At 46.0% G+C, this 17,433-nt stretch overlaps 1 protein-coding gene across 3 annotated transcripts in view; it reads left to right on the forward strand.

Annotated features, from left to right (window-relative positions):
- The first annotated feature begins 15,502 nt into the window (after window positions 1-15,502).
- The window catches only part of VTCN1 (V-set domain containing T cell activation inhibitor 1), a 56,813-nt gene continuing 54,882 nt past the window's right edge, over window positions 15,503-17,433 (forward strand). For all 3 annotated transcript variants that reach the window (XM_032881331.1, XM_032881329.1, XM_032881330.1), the window contains exon 1: window positions 15,503-15,618. In XM_032881331.1, the coding sequence (XP_032737222.1) occupies window positions 15,587-15,618 (32 nt within the window). In that variant the 5' untranslated portion in view covers window positions 15,503-15,586. The remainder of the gene's footprint in view (window positions 15,619-17,433) is intronic.

Below are 17,433 nucleotides of genomic sequence, written 5' to 3' on the forward strand. Positions count from 1 at the left end.
CACAGGTTTTTGTTTGCACCTATTATCAGTTTTGGGGGTTATATACCCAGGAGAGGAATTGCTGAACCCTATGGTAATTTTATGTTTAACAGTGGGTTGAGCATCTTTTAAGAAATCCCCTCTGAAGTCTCTCTGGACCTGTCTTGCCCCTTCCACCCAAGTTATCCTTCCTTCTGTGTATTACCACTGTAACACCTGAAGTTCAGCACCTGAACTTGAGTTTAACAATCTTATATTTCCTGCCTCCTGTTAGTAGATTATAAACTCCTGAGCGCAGAACCCAGGTCTTATTTTTCTTTGTATTTCTTACCACAACTCCATTTATCTTCGGTGAATTATAAACTTTTGATCTTTGCTGGGAAAATGACTGTTTTCTGGGTGCAGAAAAAACTTCGCTTCCAACGGCGTGACTTTTCACTTGGAGAACCAAGAACTTTAGATGCTATAAAGTGGTAATTGCTGTTTTTAACTATAATTACTTGGGCTGTGATGGCACACCCAGGTTGCTATTATATTTATTTAGGCAAAGAAAGAGAGGGCGTATGTGTGTATATGTGTGGGGAAGAAGAGGCTGTATTTTCAATGTTGCAGCTTTTTGACAGTAAACTACATTTGCAAAAGCTCTCTACCAGCCAATGACCTCAACTGATGTAGGAGGAACTTCTCAGAACTTCATCTTTGAACAAGTTTGATTTGCTGGGCTCCTCCACCGCTATGCTGATATCTGTAAATGCTACATTTTATAAGTCATAGGTCTGCCTAGAGCTACTAGCATTTTTGGCAATCTTGCAACATCATAAGGATTTTAATTAAATTGCTTTCAAAGTAACTTTCCTTAATGGGTCATAGGACAAAATGTTGAATTAACACAAAGAATTTCCTAATGGAGTGAAAACAAATGGGGGGTGGCTTCTCATGCGATCTTCTTGTAATTGGAACCACCAATCAGAGGTGTCGCATGAGGGCTCCTTAATGGAATGCTTTTTTGTCTCTGGATTAGCATTCAACATTAAATGCTGAAAAAGGGTTGACTTTCCAAGAGCAAAAGCACCCAGAGTCAGACAGAGAAGTATGAGGTATGGCTTCTTCTTACTAAGAATTTATAATCTAGCTGGAGAGATGAGAAATAGATGCATAAAAGATAATTAGCAAGTTAGGTAACATGTAGGAGCCGCAAGAGTGATATAAACACTTGGCAATATTAGGTGAGGCGGGGCGGCGGGGGGGGTGTGTAAGAGAAAATGCTATTTGAGCAGTCCATGAAGTGTGGAGAAGTGCTTAAGATAGACAGAGAGGTTGTGTTTTCCAACTAAAGAGCATGATATGTGTCAAGATCATGCAATGTTTAAGGACCCCTGAGCCAATTAGTCTAAATGGAGCAGGATATGTGGATAAGGGAATAGGGGAAGCAGGAATAGCATGGATAAATTGGGAATCAGACTGAAAAGAACCTTGAAAATAAAAATAAGCGTAGACTTTATTCTGTAGGGATTGAGAAGCGGTTTAGCTTCTGAGCAGGAGAGTGACACATTGACGGTTATATTTACAGAAAAGTAATCTAATGAGGTTTTGTAGACTGGCTTGAAGGGAGAAATAATGGAAATGAGAAATAAGTCAAGAGACTCTTGAAATAGTCCAGGCAAGAATAGAGAATTTGAACTGGAGCAGTGGCAACAGAGATATAAAGAAGGGTGGGAGTAGGAGGTAGAGTCATAAATAAAACTGGGTTTTCTTCCATTTAGACAGACATTAAAAAGTGTTCATTTTATGTTTAATTTATCTATTCCTACTTTATAGTTTCCACACACCACTGTGTTGGAAATCAGGACCTCCTTAGCTGATGGTGGAGTTCAGAATATGACACCCCAAAATATGCCACTTTGGCTTAAGGATTATTTTGAGCTGAAGGCAATTAAAAAATTGCAGACACAGGAGGAACTCTCTGCCTTCCCCTTACTGGCTAACAGGAGGGGATAAATTTTTCTTTGCAAAGGAAGCACAAATTTCCATTTGTAAAGGTGTCTCCCCTTTTAGCACCAGGAAGAGGAGGATACTTTTAATCACTGGAAATGACTCTTATCACTGGAGACAACACTAACTTCAGTCTTCATAACAAACCTTATTGAGTAAACAGCCTTTATCTACCACACATTTCCTAATTAACTTCCCACAATTTACTGCCCCGAGAAGCCCAAACTGCCCCCTTCTTTCCTTTGTCTGTCACTTTACCACCATTTATCACCTTTTGTTAAAGTGGTATATAAACCCCTGGGTCTAACCCCTTCTTTGGGTTTTCACTTCTTTTCTGGAAAACCCCATGTGCAGACTAAATAAACCTTTCTCCTGTTAGTCTGTCTTTTGTCATTTTAATTTGTAGGCTCTGGGAACAGAACCTAAGAGGGTAAAGGAAGCCATTTTGTCCCCTACACTGACCATTCAGCAGTGTGCTTGAACAACTAACCAATAATCAATCATGTGACCTCTTTTATTCATAGTCTGATGCCAAATCTCAGGTGGATTCTAAGTGCCAACTGACAGTCTGAATACATTTCTCTAGTAAGCTTACTGGAGTGTGAGCTCTAAGTAGGCAAGGATTTCTGTTCTCTTCACTGGTACACCCCAGGAGCCCAGAACAGAGCCTGGTACATAGCATGTACAGTGAATGTTATGGACAAGTATTTCGCACTTTTTCCTCATACCAAAGACCTCAGACTCTTTCACTGCAATTCACACTCAACTTTTTAGTTCACTGAGAAAAGAGAATTGGGACACCTGGGTGGCTCAGTAAGTTAAGCATCTGCCTTCGGCTCAGGTCATGATCTCAAGGTCCTGGGATTGATCCCCACAGCAGACTCCCTGCTCAGCAGGGGAGTCTGTTTTTCCCTCTCCCTCTGCCCCTGCTCATGCTCTCTCTCTCTCAAATAAATAAATAAAACTTTAAAAAAGAGAAAATAGAATTAATCTGAGGAGAATATCCACTTACTCCCATAGCAAAGGCAGCCACACCCTTGTAAACTTACCCATATTTGTTCCTTTCCACTATCACAAAGGACAATTTCTCTCAGCTTCTATCCAAGGCCGACTCTTCCAAATGTACATGGTATCCCAGCCCCTAGCATAGACTTTACTCCTTCAGTTGACTCCTCTCCTGCATCACCAGTTTTTCCTCTCAACTGGATGGTTCCCAGCAGCATTCAGATTGGGTTAGGAGAAAGCTCTGAGCAGGAAAGCAAAGAGATGCTTTGGCATGTGCTTGGGTGCTGGCAACCTGCATAGCGCCGTCCAACAGAACAGCCTTTGGGTGGCCTTTGGGCGGTCAAAGCATCTGCTGAAGGAGCTGATTACAAATTTTCTAATGCATAATTTTGCATTTGACAATTAGCAGGTGTTTAATAAATATTCATTGAGGAATGGATAATATCTCCCAACTCAAATTGTCCCTCTTTTGGCTATAATCCCTCCAGCTACCACCCCATTCCTCATCACCCTTTTATAGCCAAATCCAGAGGAGCATTGTTTCTATACTTATTGTCTCCACTTCTTATCCTCTTTGTCTCTCTTGCTCTCACTCCAATCATACTTTCATCTCTACCACTCTATTGCAATTTTGAGATCACTCATGACCTCCAATTTGCCAAATTCAATTCTTAGACCTCATCTTACTTGACCTGTCAAGCAGTCATCTGACCCAGGGAATCATGCCTCCTTCCCTTTACCTTATCAGCCCCTCCTTTTCAATCACGTTTGCTGGTTCTTAATCAGCAATTAATTTCAGAATATTCCCACTTCTGCCTTCAGACATCTCTTTTCTATCATACTGACTCCCACATTTTACATCCCATCTATATGCTGATGACTAAAATTTATATCCAGGCTCTAAATTTCAGACTCATGTATTCAACATCTCCTCTTGGATTTCAAATGGACATTTCTCTTTCTCTTTTTTCTTTTAAATTTCAGGTGCATAGAAATGAATTAATCATAACCTTTGGTTGATGACACACTCATGTTTTGTCAATGCTTGGCCTTCATTAAAATTTTTATTAATTGGTTTAAATAATATAATAACTACTTATGAACCCACAGCCCAATACAGAAAATAGAACGTTGACAATAATGTAAATCATCCTCTGTGGTCTTCATCCATCCCATCCTTGTACCGCTGCACTCCCCTTGAACCCCCATTACCATCTCCATCACTATAATTGTTCCATACACCATCAGCTGTCTCCTGGACTTAAAAAGTAGTCTTCTAACTGATCTCCTGGCTTCTTCTTTTGCAACCCGGCCAATCAATTATTTTCATTGCATCTGGGATGATTCTTCTTGGTCAGCTCACATAAATTCTCTCTTCATAACTTCCAATGTCTTCCCATCTCATGCAGGGTAAAATCCAAAATCCTTACAATGAATTATCAGGACATATTTGACCTGACTCTTGGTTCTCATCTGCTATCATCTTCCTCACTGCTCCTTTGGCCTAAAGTCTTAGAAGTTGCTCTTCCAACTGCTTAGAGTACTCTTTCCCAAAATATCTTGTCCCTTTCTCTTATTTTATTCAGGTTGTTGCTCACCAGTGACTCCTTAGTTTTTATCAGGAATGGTATTCCTCATCCACTTCCCAAGTCATTTTCCAACTCCCTTATTCTATTCATGACACCCTCTAAATTCTTTTTTTTTTAAGATTTTATTTATTTATTTGACAGAGATCACAAGTAGGCAGAGAGGCAGGCAGAGAGAGAGAGGAGGAAGCAGGCTCCCTGCTGAGCAGAGAGCCCGATGTGGGGCTCGATCCTAGGACCCTGGGACCATGACCCAAGCCAAAGGCAGAGGCTTTAACCCACTGAGCCACCCAGGCGCCCACCCTTTAACTTCTTATATGCATGTTTGTTTATCATCTGTCTTGTTCCCATAGAGTGAATGCTCTATGGGAACAGGGGCCTGGTCAGGTTCACCACTCTAAACCCACTACCTAGAACAATATCTGGTGCTTGTTATAGGCTGGGGTCCCTGGGAAGCAGACTCTGAGATAGGGTTTGCTGTGCATGACTTCTATGATGGAGTATTCTTGAGATGAACAGCTATAAAAGGGAAAAGAAAGAAACAGAGTTGGTCAGAGTGAGAAGGTTCCTTAGCCAACCCAATGGGAAACTCTCAAGCTGGGACAGTCTTTCAGAGTTGTACCAAATTGTACAAAATTATAAGCCTGGGTCTTTGTAAGCCCCTATAGATCAGTCATTCATGGGGTTGCCCTAGGAAGGGGGGATGACCTTGGAGGAAGGGCTCTTCAGCTAAGCAATTGAATTGCGGGCTGACAGCTGAGTGTTTAGTACCAGCAACACTCTCAGGAGCTGAGGATATAATTCCTTCATTTCTGAAGGAAGATCTGGGTGGCATATCGCAATACCCACTATAAGACTCAATGAATTGAACAAATAAAGTCATTGAGATCCAAGAAAAGAATAGATGGGGTGAGAGTTCATGACATGTAAAAAAGGAAAGAAAGGAAAACCAGGCCAATGATTCCCCATGCCTAAAGTCCTCCATTTGCCTACAGTGAGGAATGCCTTGTGCTGACGCTCTGTGGGATATAATGTTAAAAGCAACGTGACCCCTGCCCTTGAGAAAGAGAAAGAAACAAAAGCACAAACATACATGGCACCAAGCAGTGTATTTTAACTTCCATGTGTAGCACAAACTGGTGCTCATAGTAGGAAAAGAGGAGGAGGGTGATCGATGTAACGATCTTCACTTGGATAACTTTACAGATGAAGAAACTGACCCAGAAAGTTGAAAGGACTTCCTCAGGGTCATGCAGCAGATCAGCGTCAGAAGTAAAACCTAATGATAAACATACAACCCCTTGCCTCTTAAACATCTGAGTAAATACTTTCCAGAGCCCCTTATGTGATGCCTGCTTTCACCCTTCTTTAATTAATAGGAGATGAGAGTCACTGGCCAACCTATCTGCTGGGTCAAGCGGACACTCTCACCTGTTACCACTGCGAAGAGGAATGACATCATGTGAATCAGCTTGGAGTCTGTTTTCCTGTAGCTCATGAACGGCAAGCTGAGAAATCAACTATGGGCATTATTGTTGAAGTAAGAGAACAATTTACAAGGTTCCAGCAGAGGTCATTAGCCTCAGCTGTGATGGACAAAAGAAAATGCTCTAAGGTTGTGATTTCAGAGAGTGACAAATAGTCACTTGAAACCATGATTTCAGCTTGAGGTTCCAACTTGACTTTGGGTTTGCCCTCAAGTTAACCAATTTCCATTTGCCTAAGCTAATCAACCTGAAGGGCAACCTGCTGAACTGCCCTCTGACAGGTTATCCTCCTGCTTGCAATGCCTGAGGGTGCCTGTTCACCCAAACCCTCGACAACCCTTGTTGTCAAACCCGTGGGTTGTTGCCAAGCTGACAGATGAAAATAGCATCTCACTGTAGCTGTGTTTTGAATTTATCTTACTATAAATGACTTTAAGCAGGCATTCATAATTTTATTTTATTTTTTTAGGCATTCATAATTTTAAAAGGCTATTTGTCGGGGTGCCTGGATGGCTCAGTGGGTTGGGCCTCTGCCTTCGGCTCAGGTCATGATCCTAGGGTCCTGGGATCGAGCCCCACATTGGGCTCTCTGCTCAGCAGGGAGCCTGCTTCCTCCTCTCTCTCTCTGTCTGCCTCTCTGCCTACTTGTGATCTCTGTCTGTCAAATAAATAAATAAAGTCTTTTAAAAAATAAATAAATAAATAAATAAATAAAAGGCTATTTGTCTTTTATTTACTATAAACTGTACGTTTGTATCCTTTGTCCCTTTTCCATTGGGTTGTTGAACTTTGATATTTATAATAAGGAAATTTCTGTAAGGAAAATTTTGTTAGAAGTAGAAGCCCTTCTTTTGTAGTATGAGTTGCAAATAACTTTCTCAATTTGTCATTTGCCTTTTGATCTTGCTTGTAGCATCAGTTGTGTGTGTGTGTGTGTGTGTGTGTGTGTGTAAGAAACCATCCCAAAACATATTGACTTAATACAACAAGCATTTATTTGCTCATAATGCTAAGGTCTGGCCTCCACTGAAACCACTGATCTCTGTAGCACAAGGTGTCAGCTGGACTCACCTATGCTCTGAAGTCACCCAATGGTTGATGGCCTCAATCACAGGTCTGGTGGTTGACTGACTATTGGTAGAGCTAATGGAGATCACTAGCCATTCAGCAAGCTAACCTAGTATTCATGGTGGTCACAGGTTCCAAAACATAGCAAGAGAGTAAAGCACCAATGCCCAGGTATTTTGAAGCTTCTACTTGTGTCATATTTGTTATTGTCCTGATGGCCAAAGCAAGTAACATGGCTAAGGCTAGAGTCAGGGTAGGAAAGGAATACCCATGGGTATGAATAAAGGCAAGAAATTTGGGGCACCTGGGTGGCAATGTCAGTTAAGTGTCCAACTCTTGGTTTCGGCTCAGGTCCCAATCTCAGAGTCTTGGGATGGAGCCCCATGAAAGGGGGCTGCTTAAGAAAGATGTCTGCTTAAGATTCTCTCTCCCTTTCCCTCTCTCCCTTCCACCTGTACTCTTTCTCTCTCTCTCTCTCTCCTAAAATAAATAAAATAAATCTTTAAAAAGAGGGGCACCTGGGTGGCTCAATCGGTTAAGCATCTGCCTTTAGCTCAGGTCATGATCCCAGGATCCTGGGATCGAGCCCCACATTGGGTTCCTTGCTCAGCAGGGAGCCTGCTTCTCCCTCTCCCCTTGCCCCTTCTCCCCCGCTCATTCTCTCTCGCTCTCTCTCTCAAGTAAATAAATAAAATCTTTTGAAAATAATAATATATCTTTAAAAACAAATAAAAGGAAGAAACTCGTGACCATTTTTGCAAATAATCTACCACACTTATGGGATTTGTTTGTTTTGGGTTTTGGTTCTTTATCTTGGTGTTACTACTTGTCAGTTTGTTTTTCTACACAGTTTTAAATTTTTATATAATGCAATTTCATGGATTCTGAATCTTGAGTCATAGGTAGAAAGCCCTTCCCCACTCTAAGGTTATAAAGTTAATTCCTATTTTCTTCTTTTATGGCTTCATTGCTTACACTTAAACTTTGATTCACTTGAAATTTATCTTTGTGTTCACTCCACATTTTTACATATATATAATGCATATAATATATACATGTATTTTTTAAAAGATTTTATTTATTTATTTGACAGAGAGAGAGATCACAAGTAGGCAGAGAGGCAGGCAGAAAGGAGGGGGAGGCAGGCTCCCCGCTGAGCAGAGAGTGAGAAGCAGGGCTTGATCCCAAGGACCCTGAGATCATGACTTGAGCCAAAGGCAGAGGACCAACCCACTGAGCCACCCCGGTGTCCCTATATATGTATTTTTTTTAAGAGAGAGAGTATAAGTGAGGGTGAGAGAGAGTATAGAGAGGGAGAGAGAGAATCTCAAGCAGGCTCCACACCCAGTGCAGGGCTCAACGTGGGGCTCGATCTCACAATCCTGAGATGGAGATCTTAACTGAAATCAAGAGTTGGGTGCTTAACTGACTGAGCCAGCCAAGGCCCCCACATTTATATTCTTAACTAACAAATAGTCCTCTTCTATTTGGGAAGGTTGCTGTATCAGTCAGGATAGACCAAGTCATACCCAATTACAAACAAATCCTAATCTTGGTGTCTTTTAACAAGAAAATTTATTTCATGTTAGATGTCCGTCAGGGTTTGGCATAAGCTCTGCTCCACACCAACTTTGCTCACATGGGCCCAGACTGATGAACCGTTCTCCATCTAGAATACTCCCAGTCTTGCGCAGGAGAGAGACCATGAGCCAACACAGACGGCCTCTCCCAGCTTCCTCTTGGAAGTCACATACATCCCTTCCACACTCATTTCATTGGCTAACACAAGTTGCACAACCAATCTTGATGTCAATGGGATCCTCCCCTGAGGGGGGACAGTAAATATTTGGGAACAACATTTCAGTATTTCATAATTGTGCTTTCTGCTAATGTGCAGCTTTGGAAAGAAACACCCATGGAACCCGAAGCAGGCTGGGGACTGCATCTCACCAGCTAGTGAAGGAACATCGCTGCTAGTCTGTGGTTATACCTCCCAGAGGAAAACGAGCCCCATCCCAACATCTGGTCCCCAGATCTTGTATCTGCTCAGATCGGAAGGCACGAGTATAGTCTAGAGCAGCAGAGGACAGAAAGGGAGGACAAAGGGGGCCTCACCTAGGGGACTGTTGTGATTTGAATTATGCCTCCCTAAAAAGATATATTGGAGTGCTGACCCCCAGCCCTTATTCGGAGAAGGGGGTCTTTATAGAGATACTTGAGTTAAAATGAGCTCAGTAAGATGAGTCTTGATCCAATATGGCTGGTATCTTTACAAAATGGGACATTTGGACACACACATGTACCAAGGAAAGATGATATGAATACACAGGGAAAAGACAGCCATCCACAAGCCAAGGAGGGAGGCCTGGAACAAAACCCTGCTTCACAACCCACAAAAGGAACCGACCCTACCAACACCTTAGTGTCAGACTTCCGGCCTACAGGACCATGAGATGATTCGTATCTGCTGCATAATACAGTTCTCGGTGACAGCAGCCCGAGCAAACAAATACAAGGAACATCTCCATTTGCTTGGGAGGGGCCTCCTCTATGCTCTTTTGGAAGGGTTTCTGGAGCCACACCAGATTAGCGGGAAAGAAGTCCATGACCAGCTAGCAACGCTGTCCGTGAACGTGGAGTGGGGAACAGTGTTGAATTTGGAGTCAGCTGGTCAGGAAATGCATCTAGGCTCCGGCACATTGGGCCTTGGCCATGAAAACAGGGGCTTTGCTGAAAGATGACAGAGGGAGCACTGAGAGCTAGCATGGCATCTGTGGGAATACTGGCCCCTAGCCTGCCCAGTGAGAAAGCAATCAGCCCTTTACTAATAAGACAGCACTAGCAACTAGCAAGAGAAAGTCCAGGTCTCAAACAAAATGATAACTCCTTAATATTTTACCAGATGTCAGCATCCCCTTCAATTATCCTTTTTGAAGTTTTCTGTATTAAGAAGACAATATCTGCTCTTCCCAGCTCTGTGGAGTATTATGAGATCTCTTTGCCTCCAGATGAGTATCATAAGATTCCAAAGCCCCACTAACCGTAACATATCTCTCAGAACAAGTCTTAGCGCATGCTAGTGAATCGGGGAAAGGCTGAAATAGGTGTGAATAAGCCCAGAGGTGTGGGTGTAGTAGCTGCTTTAGGCAGCTGAGGGCCCCTCTTTCTTTCTTTCCTGATGGTATATTCAACAGCAAACTCTTGTATGTTAAATCTGAGGCATGTGTGTGTGCACGTGTGCGTGCATGCTTGTGTGACATGGCTCGGCATACCGGGTGCTCCATGAAACACTATTCCAATTTGGAAGCAAGACACCCCTTTTGCTGTTGACTCCACAGGTCCCAGCAGTAGTAAATGGTAAGATGACATCAGAAGGGAATCCAAAAGCAGCCATTGCCAGAAAGAAACCCAGAGCAGAATAAGAAGAAAGAAGAGCCTGTCTATTGCTGATGTAACAAACCACCCCCTAAAGTGTGGCTTGAAACAACCATGTTATTTGTTCATGATTATGGGGGTCAGGAATTTGGGCTGGGCTCAGCTGAGTGATTCTTCTAGTCACCCAAGGTTATTCACATGGCGGTGGCCAGCTGGTCGGTCAGTGGGGGCTGGTTGATGTTCGGGAATGTCTGCTGGTTTGGCTTTCCTCTGTTCCACAGACTTTATCACAAGGTGGCAGAAGAGTCTTTGGCAGCCAGAGAGGGCAAGCGCTGCTGCATTAGCCCTTCTCCGACCTCTGCTTACATCACATGGTGGCCACGCCCAGAGCCCGTGTGGGAGGGGCTTGCACAAGGGCTTAGCTCCACCAAGCCCTGGTTCCTTGGGAACCTTTCAGTGTAAGAATCTGCCACAGTTTGCTTTCCTGAGAACCTTTGTAAAAGGTGCAGAAATTTTCCAAGATAACCCCTGTAGACATCTGGAGCTTCTGCTGTAGAAGGTAGCGATCCTTTTATTACTTTCATTGCTGTGATCCCATCTATACACACAGCTGAGTGGGCCTGGGGAAACCCAAATTATGGAATTTGGTCAAATCCCTGAGCCTCAGTTTCCCATTTGTAAAACTCACGGTTATGGTAAGGCTCGCGCGAGCTCATAAAATACAAAGTCATCTGTGGGTAGTCTGTCAGCCAGGAGAGGCTATGAGGGAAAAACTCTAAGCTGGTGCCCAGGGAAACGTGCAGATACTCAATGACAAAAGAGAGCTCTGGGAGACTGGGTTGTTGAACGAATTTTTTAAAAAATTCATGAGAATCTTCAAGAGACATTAAGTTGGCCTTGGTCTCTGTGTCTCTCTCCGCAAGATCGACAAGGAGAAAACAGAGGCTGTCTTTTGTTTCACACATCTGCTTTCCTTTTGTGCTAATTCTAAATTGTTCCTCTAGCTCAAATGCAACGTGTTCTCTCCTGCTTGGAATAGTGTCGCTCCAGCTCACAAGACATCTCCAGAAAGTGTCTGATGGATCACACCTCAGGTTGATCCCTGCTCACCCATCCATCAAACATTACCACGTCCTTTTTATGTGTCTGGCACGGTGCTAGGACCCGGTGACACAAAGATGAATGAGGCATAGTTTTTATCACCTAGCTGCTCACAGAGTAGCGATGAGATAGATGCATAAACAGGAAATAGCACTATCATTGTGTGCTGTGGAAGAAAAATGTGCATTTTTCAACAAACACATAATGATCCTTTCTGTGGTGCATGCCTGATACTGGGGTGAAATGCAAAAAAAAAAAAAAAAAAAGAATAAGAATGCCTTTTCTATTTTTAAGGGGTGTCTAGCTCAGGAGTCAGAGGAGTCAACAGTCACTGTTCTGGAACACAGAAGCAAGCACGAGGTTCACATGGGAGCCCAGGGTCTGGCACCTGCCAGATTGAAGCAGTCAGGGAAAGTTTCCCGGAGTATTTATATCCAACAAGGAAAAGCAGGGTGTGGATTCCAGGCAGACAGAACAGCACACACAAAGGCAGAGTGGCTTGGGTGAATGCGGCATTTTGGGAAAACCCAGAGCAGCTCAGCATGCCTGGTACCCAGAATGAGCAGGGGGAAGGCAAGAGCTAAGTAGCAAAGTCTGGAGAGGTAGGCAGAGGCCAGACCCCAGGTACTGGAGAACCACTGATCATTTTAACCTGGCAAGTGGTCTGGTTGGATTTGCATTTTATTGAAGATCATTCCAGGAGTGCCTGAGTGGCTCAGTCAGTTAAGCATCTGCCTTCAGCTTAGGTCATGATCCCAGGGTCCTGAGATTGAGCTCCGCATCAGACTCTTTGCTCAGTGGGGAGCCTCCTTCTCCCTCTCCCTCTGCCCACTCATGCTCTCTCTCTCATGCACTCTCTCTCAAATAAATAAATAAAATCTAGAAAGAAAGAAAGAAAGAAAGAAAGAAAGAAAGAAAGAAAGAAAGAAAGGTCATTCCAGCAGAGGTGGGTAAATCAGCACATACAGGGGCAGTCTGGGGGCAAGACAGTGACATAAGAAGCTATTTAAAATTCGCTTCAAATGAGAAATTATGAGGGATTGAATTTAGGTAATACTACTGGGAAGAGAGAGAAGGGGGTGGATTGGAAGCCATAAAGCAAGGTGATGGGCTGAATTCTGTTCTCCCCTGAAAAAATTCATGTGTGGAAGTCCTAGCCTCTGGTGCCTCAGAATGTGTTTGGGGAGAAGGTCTTCAAAGACATGATAAAGCTAAAGGTCATGGCCATAAGGTGAGCTCGAATCCTACCCGATTGTGGTGCTCGTGAGATTAGAATGTGGAGACACACAGAAGGAAGACCACGTGAAGACACAGGGAGAAGACAGCTCTCTACAGACCAAGGGGAGAGGTCTCAGAAGAAACCAATCCTGCTGCTACAGTAGCTCAGACTTCCAGCCTCCAGAATTATGAGATGATCAATTTCTATGGTTTCAGCTACCCCGTCTGTAGTACTTCACTATGGCAACCTGAGCAAACAAATACAGGCAGGAAGCCTTGGGAGACCTGGTGGGTGGCGGGGGGGTAGGGAGTGGGGACATGGATGTAGGGCTTCAGGGAAGAGAGGAGAGGGTGGCTTTCAGATTTCTGCCTTGGCCATCTGGCAGATGATGCCATGGCTTTCCAAGAGCTCTAACAGAGGTGGAGCAGTGGGGTTGAAAATGGAAGATGAAGCATTCCAGCTGGGACATGTTTGGTTCTGGCTGGGATGTGTTCATGGTCCCTATAGAGCAATGAGTGGAGATGCCCACTAAGCGCCTGGACGTGTGGGGCTGGGCTCACACAGGAGCGGGGGTGGGGGTGGGGGTGAGGGCGTCCAGACGATGGGATCTTCAGACACAGAGGCAGTTGAAGCAGAGGACAGCTGAGGTCCCCCAGGGAACATGTGAGCTCTGAGAAGAGAAGGCAGAGGCCAGAATCACAGAGAACCCCACCCCTTACAGGAAGAAAGATGGCCTGGGCACAGGACAGAGAGAGAGGCTTTGGCATTTCCAGAAGAAGAAAATGTCAAGAGAGGCTCTGGAATCCTGGAGAGATCAATGTCTCAAAGTCTCTGTCTCTTGCTCCTTCACACCATACACACACACACACACACACACACACACACACGTTTATGTTCTTCTACTGTCTTGCAATATTGGTCTGTTGCTTTGCAGTGATTTTTCCATTATTTTATGTGCATTGCTTTCCAGGTTTTCGAGTCAGAGCCGAAGCGATGTCTGTCTGCTTCTCCAGAGACGGCAGAACGCCTTTAGCTCCAGCCACCTGCCTGCTAGTGCTTGCCCTAGTGGCAGGGATGCTCCTCCAGCCAGCCCCCAAACGGAAGCTGCCTCTACATCACGCTCTCTCCTGCAGGGGCATCTCAGCGCGCCCTCTTGGTTTTCCCTTCAGGGCCTTCTTATGGTCGGTCCCATAGTGATGATGGGTGACTGGAGGACACAGACTCAGTTGCCCTTCTCCAGGGTGTTTGAGGTGACGCTGCTCTTTTTAAGGCTTTTTGAGGAGTTGGGAAGAAACCTTGTGCTTCTGGGATGGGCTCAGATGCCTAGGAATTGTGGAATCACCGCTCCCGCTTACCTCAGCTGCCAAGACCCGGGAAAATCCAATTAGCCCAGACAATTCCTTGGTTCCAGGCATTCCCTTTACTTCCTCTGGGGAAAGGGAAGGCACATGGACCTCCTCTCATGGATTTCAAGATGCCTTGAAGAAAGGTAATTTGCCCAGAATTGCATGATTAATTAAGAATTTGGGAGGCGGGGGCACCTGGCTGGTTTAGTTGGAAGAGCACACAACTCTTGATCTCGGGTTCATGAGTTCAAGCCCCACACTGGGTGTAGAGATTACTAAAAATAAATTGGATCTGGCTCTGGGTGACTCTTAAGATTTCTCCACTGTTAAACGACCCTCTTCCTTGTTGTCTCCCCCCAACCTACTGCCTGATTCTGCCTTCCTTTCCCAGCATCCTCCATGCTTGTTCCGGCATCCAGTGCACCAACTCTGGAATCATGCAGCTGAAATCCTGGGGTGCTTTACCCTGAAATCAGCAGTTAGGCAGGCAGTGTGTGTTTACTCTCCAGGGCCCTCCTCCAGAGTCCAGAGGGTATGGATGAAACAATAAGACAAGAGGAAGAGAAAGGGCTTTATGCCTTAAGAACTTCCTGCCTCCTTGCAAATCTGAGGGCTAGATTAAATGTCGGAGATCAGTTTTTCTCACCCACTCTCCTAACAGCACTAGGTTCTGGGGAATGTCAGTCAGTGTCTCTTGGGAGTCTGAAAGTCCCAAGAGGTGAGGTGGGCAGGTGAGGTGGTGAGGTGGGCAGGGCAGGCCCTCTCCCCTTTTTGCTGAGAAGAAGCCTGAAGACATCTGCCTTCCCAGCTGGGCTGTCTCAGGGGCCGAGGGGGACCTCAGTCCTCAGTGACAAACTCAGCCCTCTTGTCATCCCCACTCACAGCCCTCCTGCGGTCTCTTGGCATGAATTCCCTCCTGGAGATACCACACCGGTGGTGACCAGCCTCTTTCTGATCATCCACTGCCCCCAAGGAGAGGGACTCCATCCTCCCTGATTCCTGGCACAGCCTGACACTTTGAGCTATTCCAGGCCGTTCTTGTTTGGAGATTAAATTACCATCCCTACTGCTCCCTTCCAGAGTCAGGAGGAGAAGACGTGTGCTGCATAAAGACCCTGAAGCCGGGGGTCCAGACAGCTGTTGCCTCTTCCCCTCCTGCCAGGTCAGGGCCCAGAGAGGCAGCTCTGCAAGCTCAGCCTCCCCAGGCTGGCTGGGAGCAGGCAGTCTCTGCGCCTGCGGGGCCTTCTGCCCGGCAGCCCTGTTTCCTCATACCTGAGCCGTCTGCCGCCATGCACCACTCCCGGCCTGAGCACACTATTTAAGGCCAGCACACGAGAGCTGGCTGTGAGTCACAGCTCCGGGAGGGCAGCAGCAGCTCCACGTCCCCCAGCAGCCAGCACACCGAGGGAAGGGACCCTTCCCTTCACCATGGCTTCCCTGGGGCAGATCATCTTCTGGAGGTAGTGTACTCTTCTCTAGCTTAGCTGGTGAAGGGAATGGGGTGAGGTCTTTAGGGGGGTTGCTGAGGACTCCTGGGCTACCTGTACCCTTATCCGGCCCAGCATTGGGCTGGCAAGAAGCCTGGCCAGACCTGAGCCTCACGGGACTTGATTGATCATCACACCCCAACCACTCAGGGCACTTATTCAGGGTTAGGCTGGTTTTCTGCCATGGAGAGCTGGCGCCTGCGCAGGCAGCTCTGGATCAGGGAACCCGAGCAGCTCTCAGGCTAAGAGCTCCTTGAGACATCGAGGCTCTTGGCGGGGGGGGCACTGAGCAGGGTGGCATGGGGCTGTGTGCTGGGATGGAAGGACACCAGTGACTAATGATGGGAGGGATGTAGGGGAGCCCACTATGCGGTCCCTGGGATGAAGCAGGTGAGCATACTCTGACCTTCTCTGGGGGTGTGACTTCCCAGTACTGCTGCGTAACCTGCACCAACACCCTCCCTCCACTCCCAGCTCCAGGATGGGGTCCCTAGTTCTTCGGGGACTCCTTGGGGAGGAGACCCCTGCAGCTGCAGCTGAGAATGCAGGCCTTTGCTAAGGCCCCAGAGTCTGCTCACCCTGGGGGCTGGGGCGGAGCAGGGAAGGACACAGGAAGAAAAAGCGTTGGAGGCACAAATGCAGAAGGCAGTAGAGCTGATGGACTGGAGAATCCAAAGCTGAGAGCAGGGGCGAGCCTAGACCCCCATCATGAAGAAAGGAGAAAGCCTGTCCCTTATGTTTTGCTCCTCTCACTTAGCTACCTCTCTTTGCTTCTTTTCCCCTCAGGACATCACTTCCTTTTCTGCAAAGAAAGAGATGGAAAGTGAAGGAAGGGTTTTCCTGAGAGGGTTGGTGATTCAATATCCGGCACAACTCATGATGGTGTTTGGGAAGACAGGAAGGCTGGTACCTGTTGGTTCTGGGCGTCGTTTGAGACACCAGTCCTCTCATTTCATGGTGTTTTTTCTAGTGAGAGGAAAAGAACAGAGGGAAGGAGGAAAGGAAAGCTCAGATTAACAGTAAAGTTTGTCGAGATGTTGAGGGAATATTGTTTCACAGTGCAGCCTGGAAAATTCTCTCCCTTCAAACAGAATGGCAGCTCCATCCCTTGGGTCTATCTGGAATAGCTAGTCCTGCAACAGGGGTTGGGCGGGGGGCTCTGTGTGGCCAGTAAGTGTGCTGGGCAGCACTTCCCTTCCTGTGGCTGGTAAGAATGCTCTGCTCCCAGGAGAAGCAGCAGGTAGTGGAGAGCATCCATTGGTGCTTTTCTGCCCTACAAGAACACCCCAGGAAGCACTGACGTCAGAGGAACTGGTATTTTGCCAGCACCTTTTTTCTCCATGCCCTGGGCTAGGTGCCATACAGAAGACTCCTTTAATCCTCACCAGAGCCCGTGAGAGTTCATCATTGCCTCAGAGAAGTTAAGTCATGGGCTCGAGGCCACACAGCGTGCAGGGGACAGGGCAGCATTTAAATCCACTCTGCCTAATTCTGAACCCAAGCTCTGTCCTCTGGGCCATCTTGCCCCCACCCCCGTCCCTGACCTGCCTGTCCCAGCTCCCCACACCCCCCACCCCCATTCCTCCATTATGGTTCTATAGATGTGAAACACTCCTCATGCAACAAGTGACTCTGTTGTTCTAAAGATGGATGTGTGGGCTTTCTAATAATACATTACAACCAGCCTGACTGGTTTGGTGGGAGGATTAGCAGGAAGTGGGTGTTCAAAATGCATATTCCCCCACCCTTCAGAGACCAAATGGAATCCACAGAGGCTCCTCTTGTTGG

The sequence above is a fragment of the Lontra canadensis genome, unplaced genomic scaffold (assembly GCF_010015895.1).
Source record: "Lontra canadensis isolate GAN:19392208 unplaced genomic scaffold, GSC_riverotter_1.0 scaffold75, whole genome shotgun sequence".
NCBI classification, from domain to species: Eukaryota; Metazoa; Chordata; class Mammalia; order Carnivora; family Mustelidae; genus Lontra; species Lontra canadensis.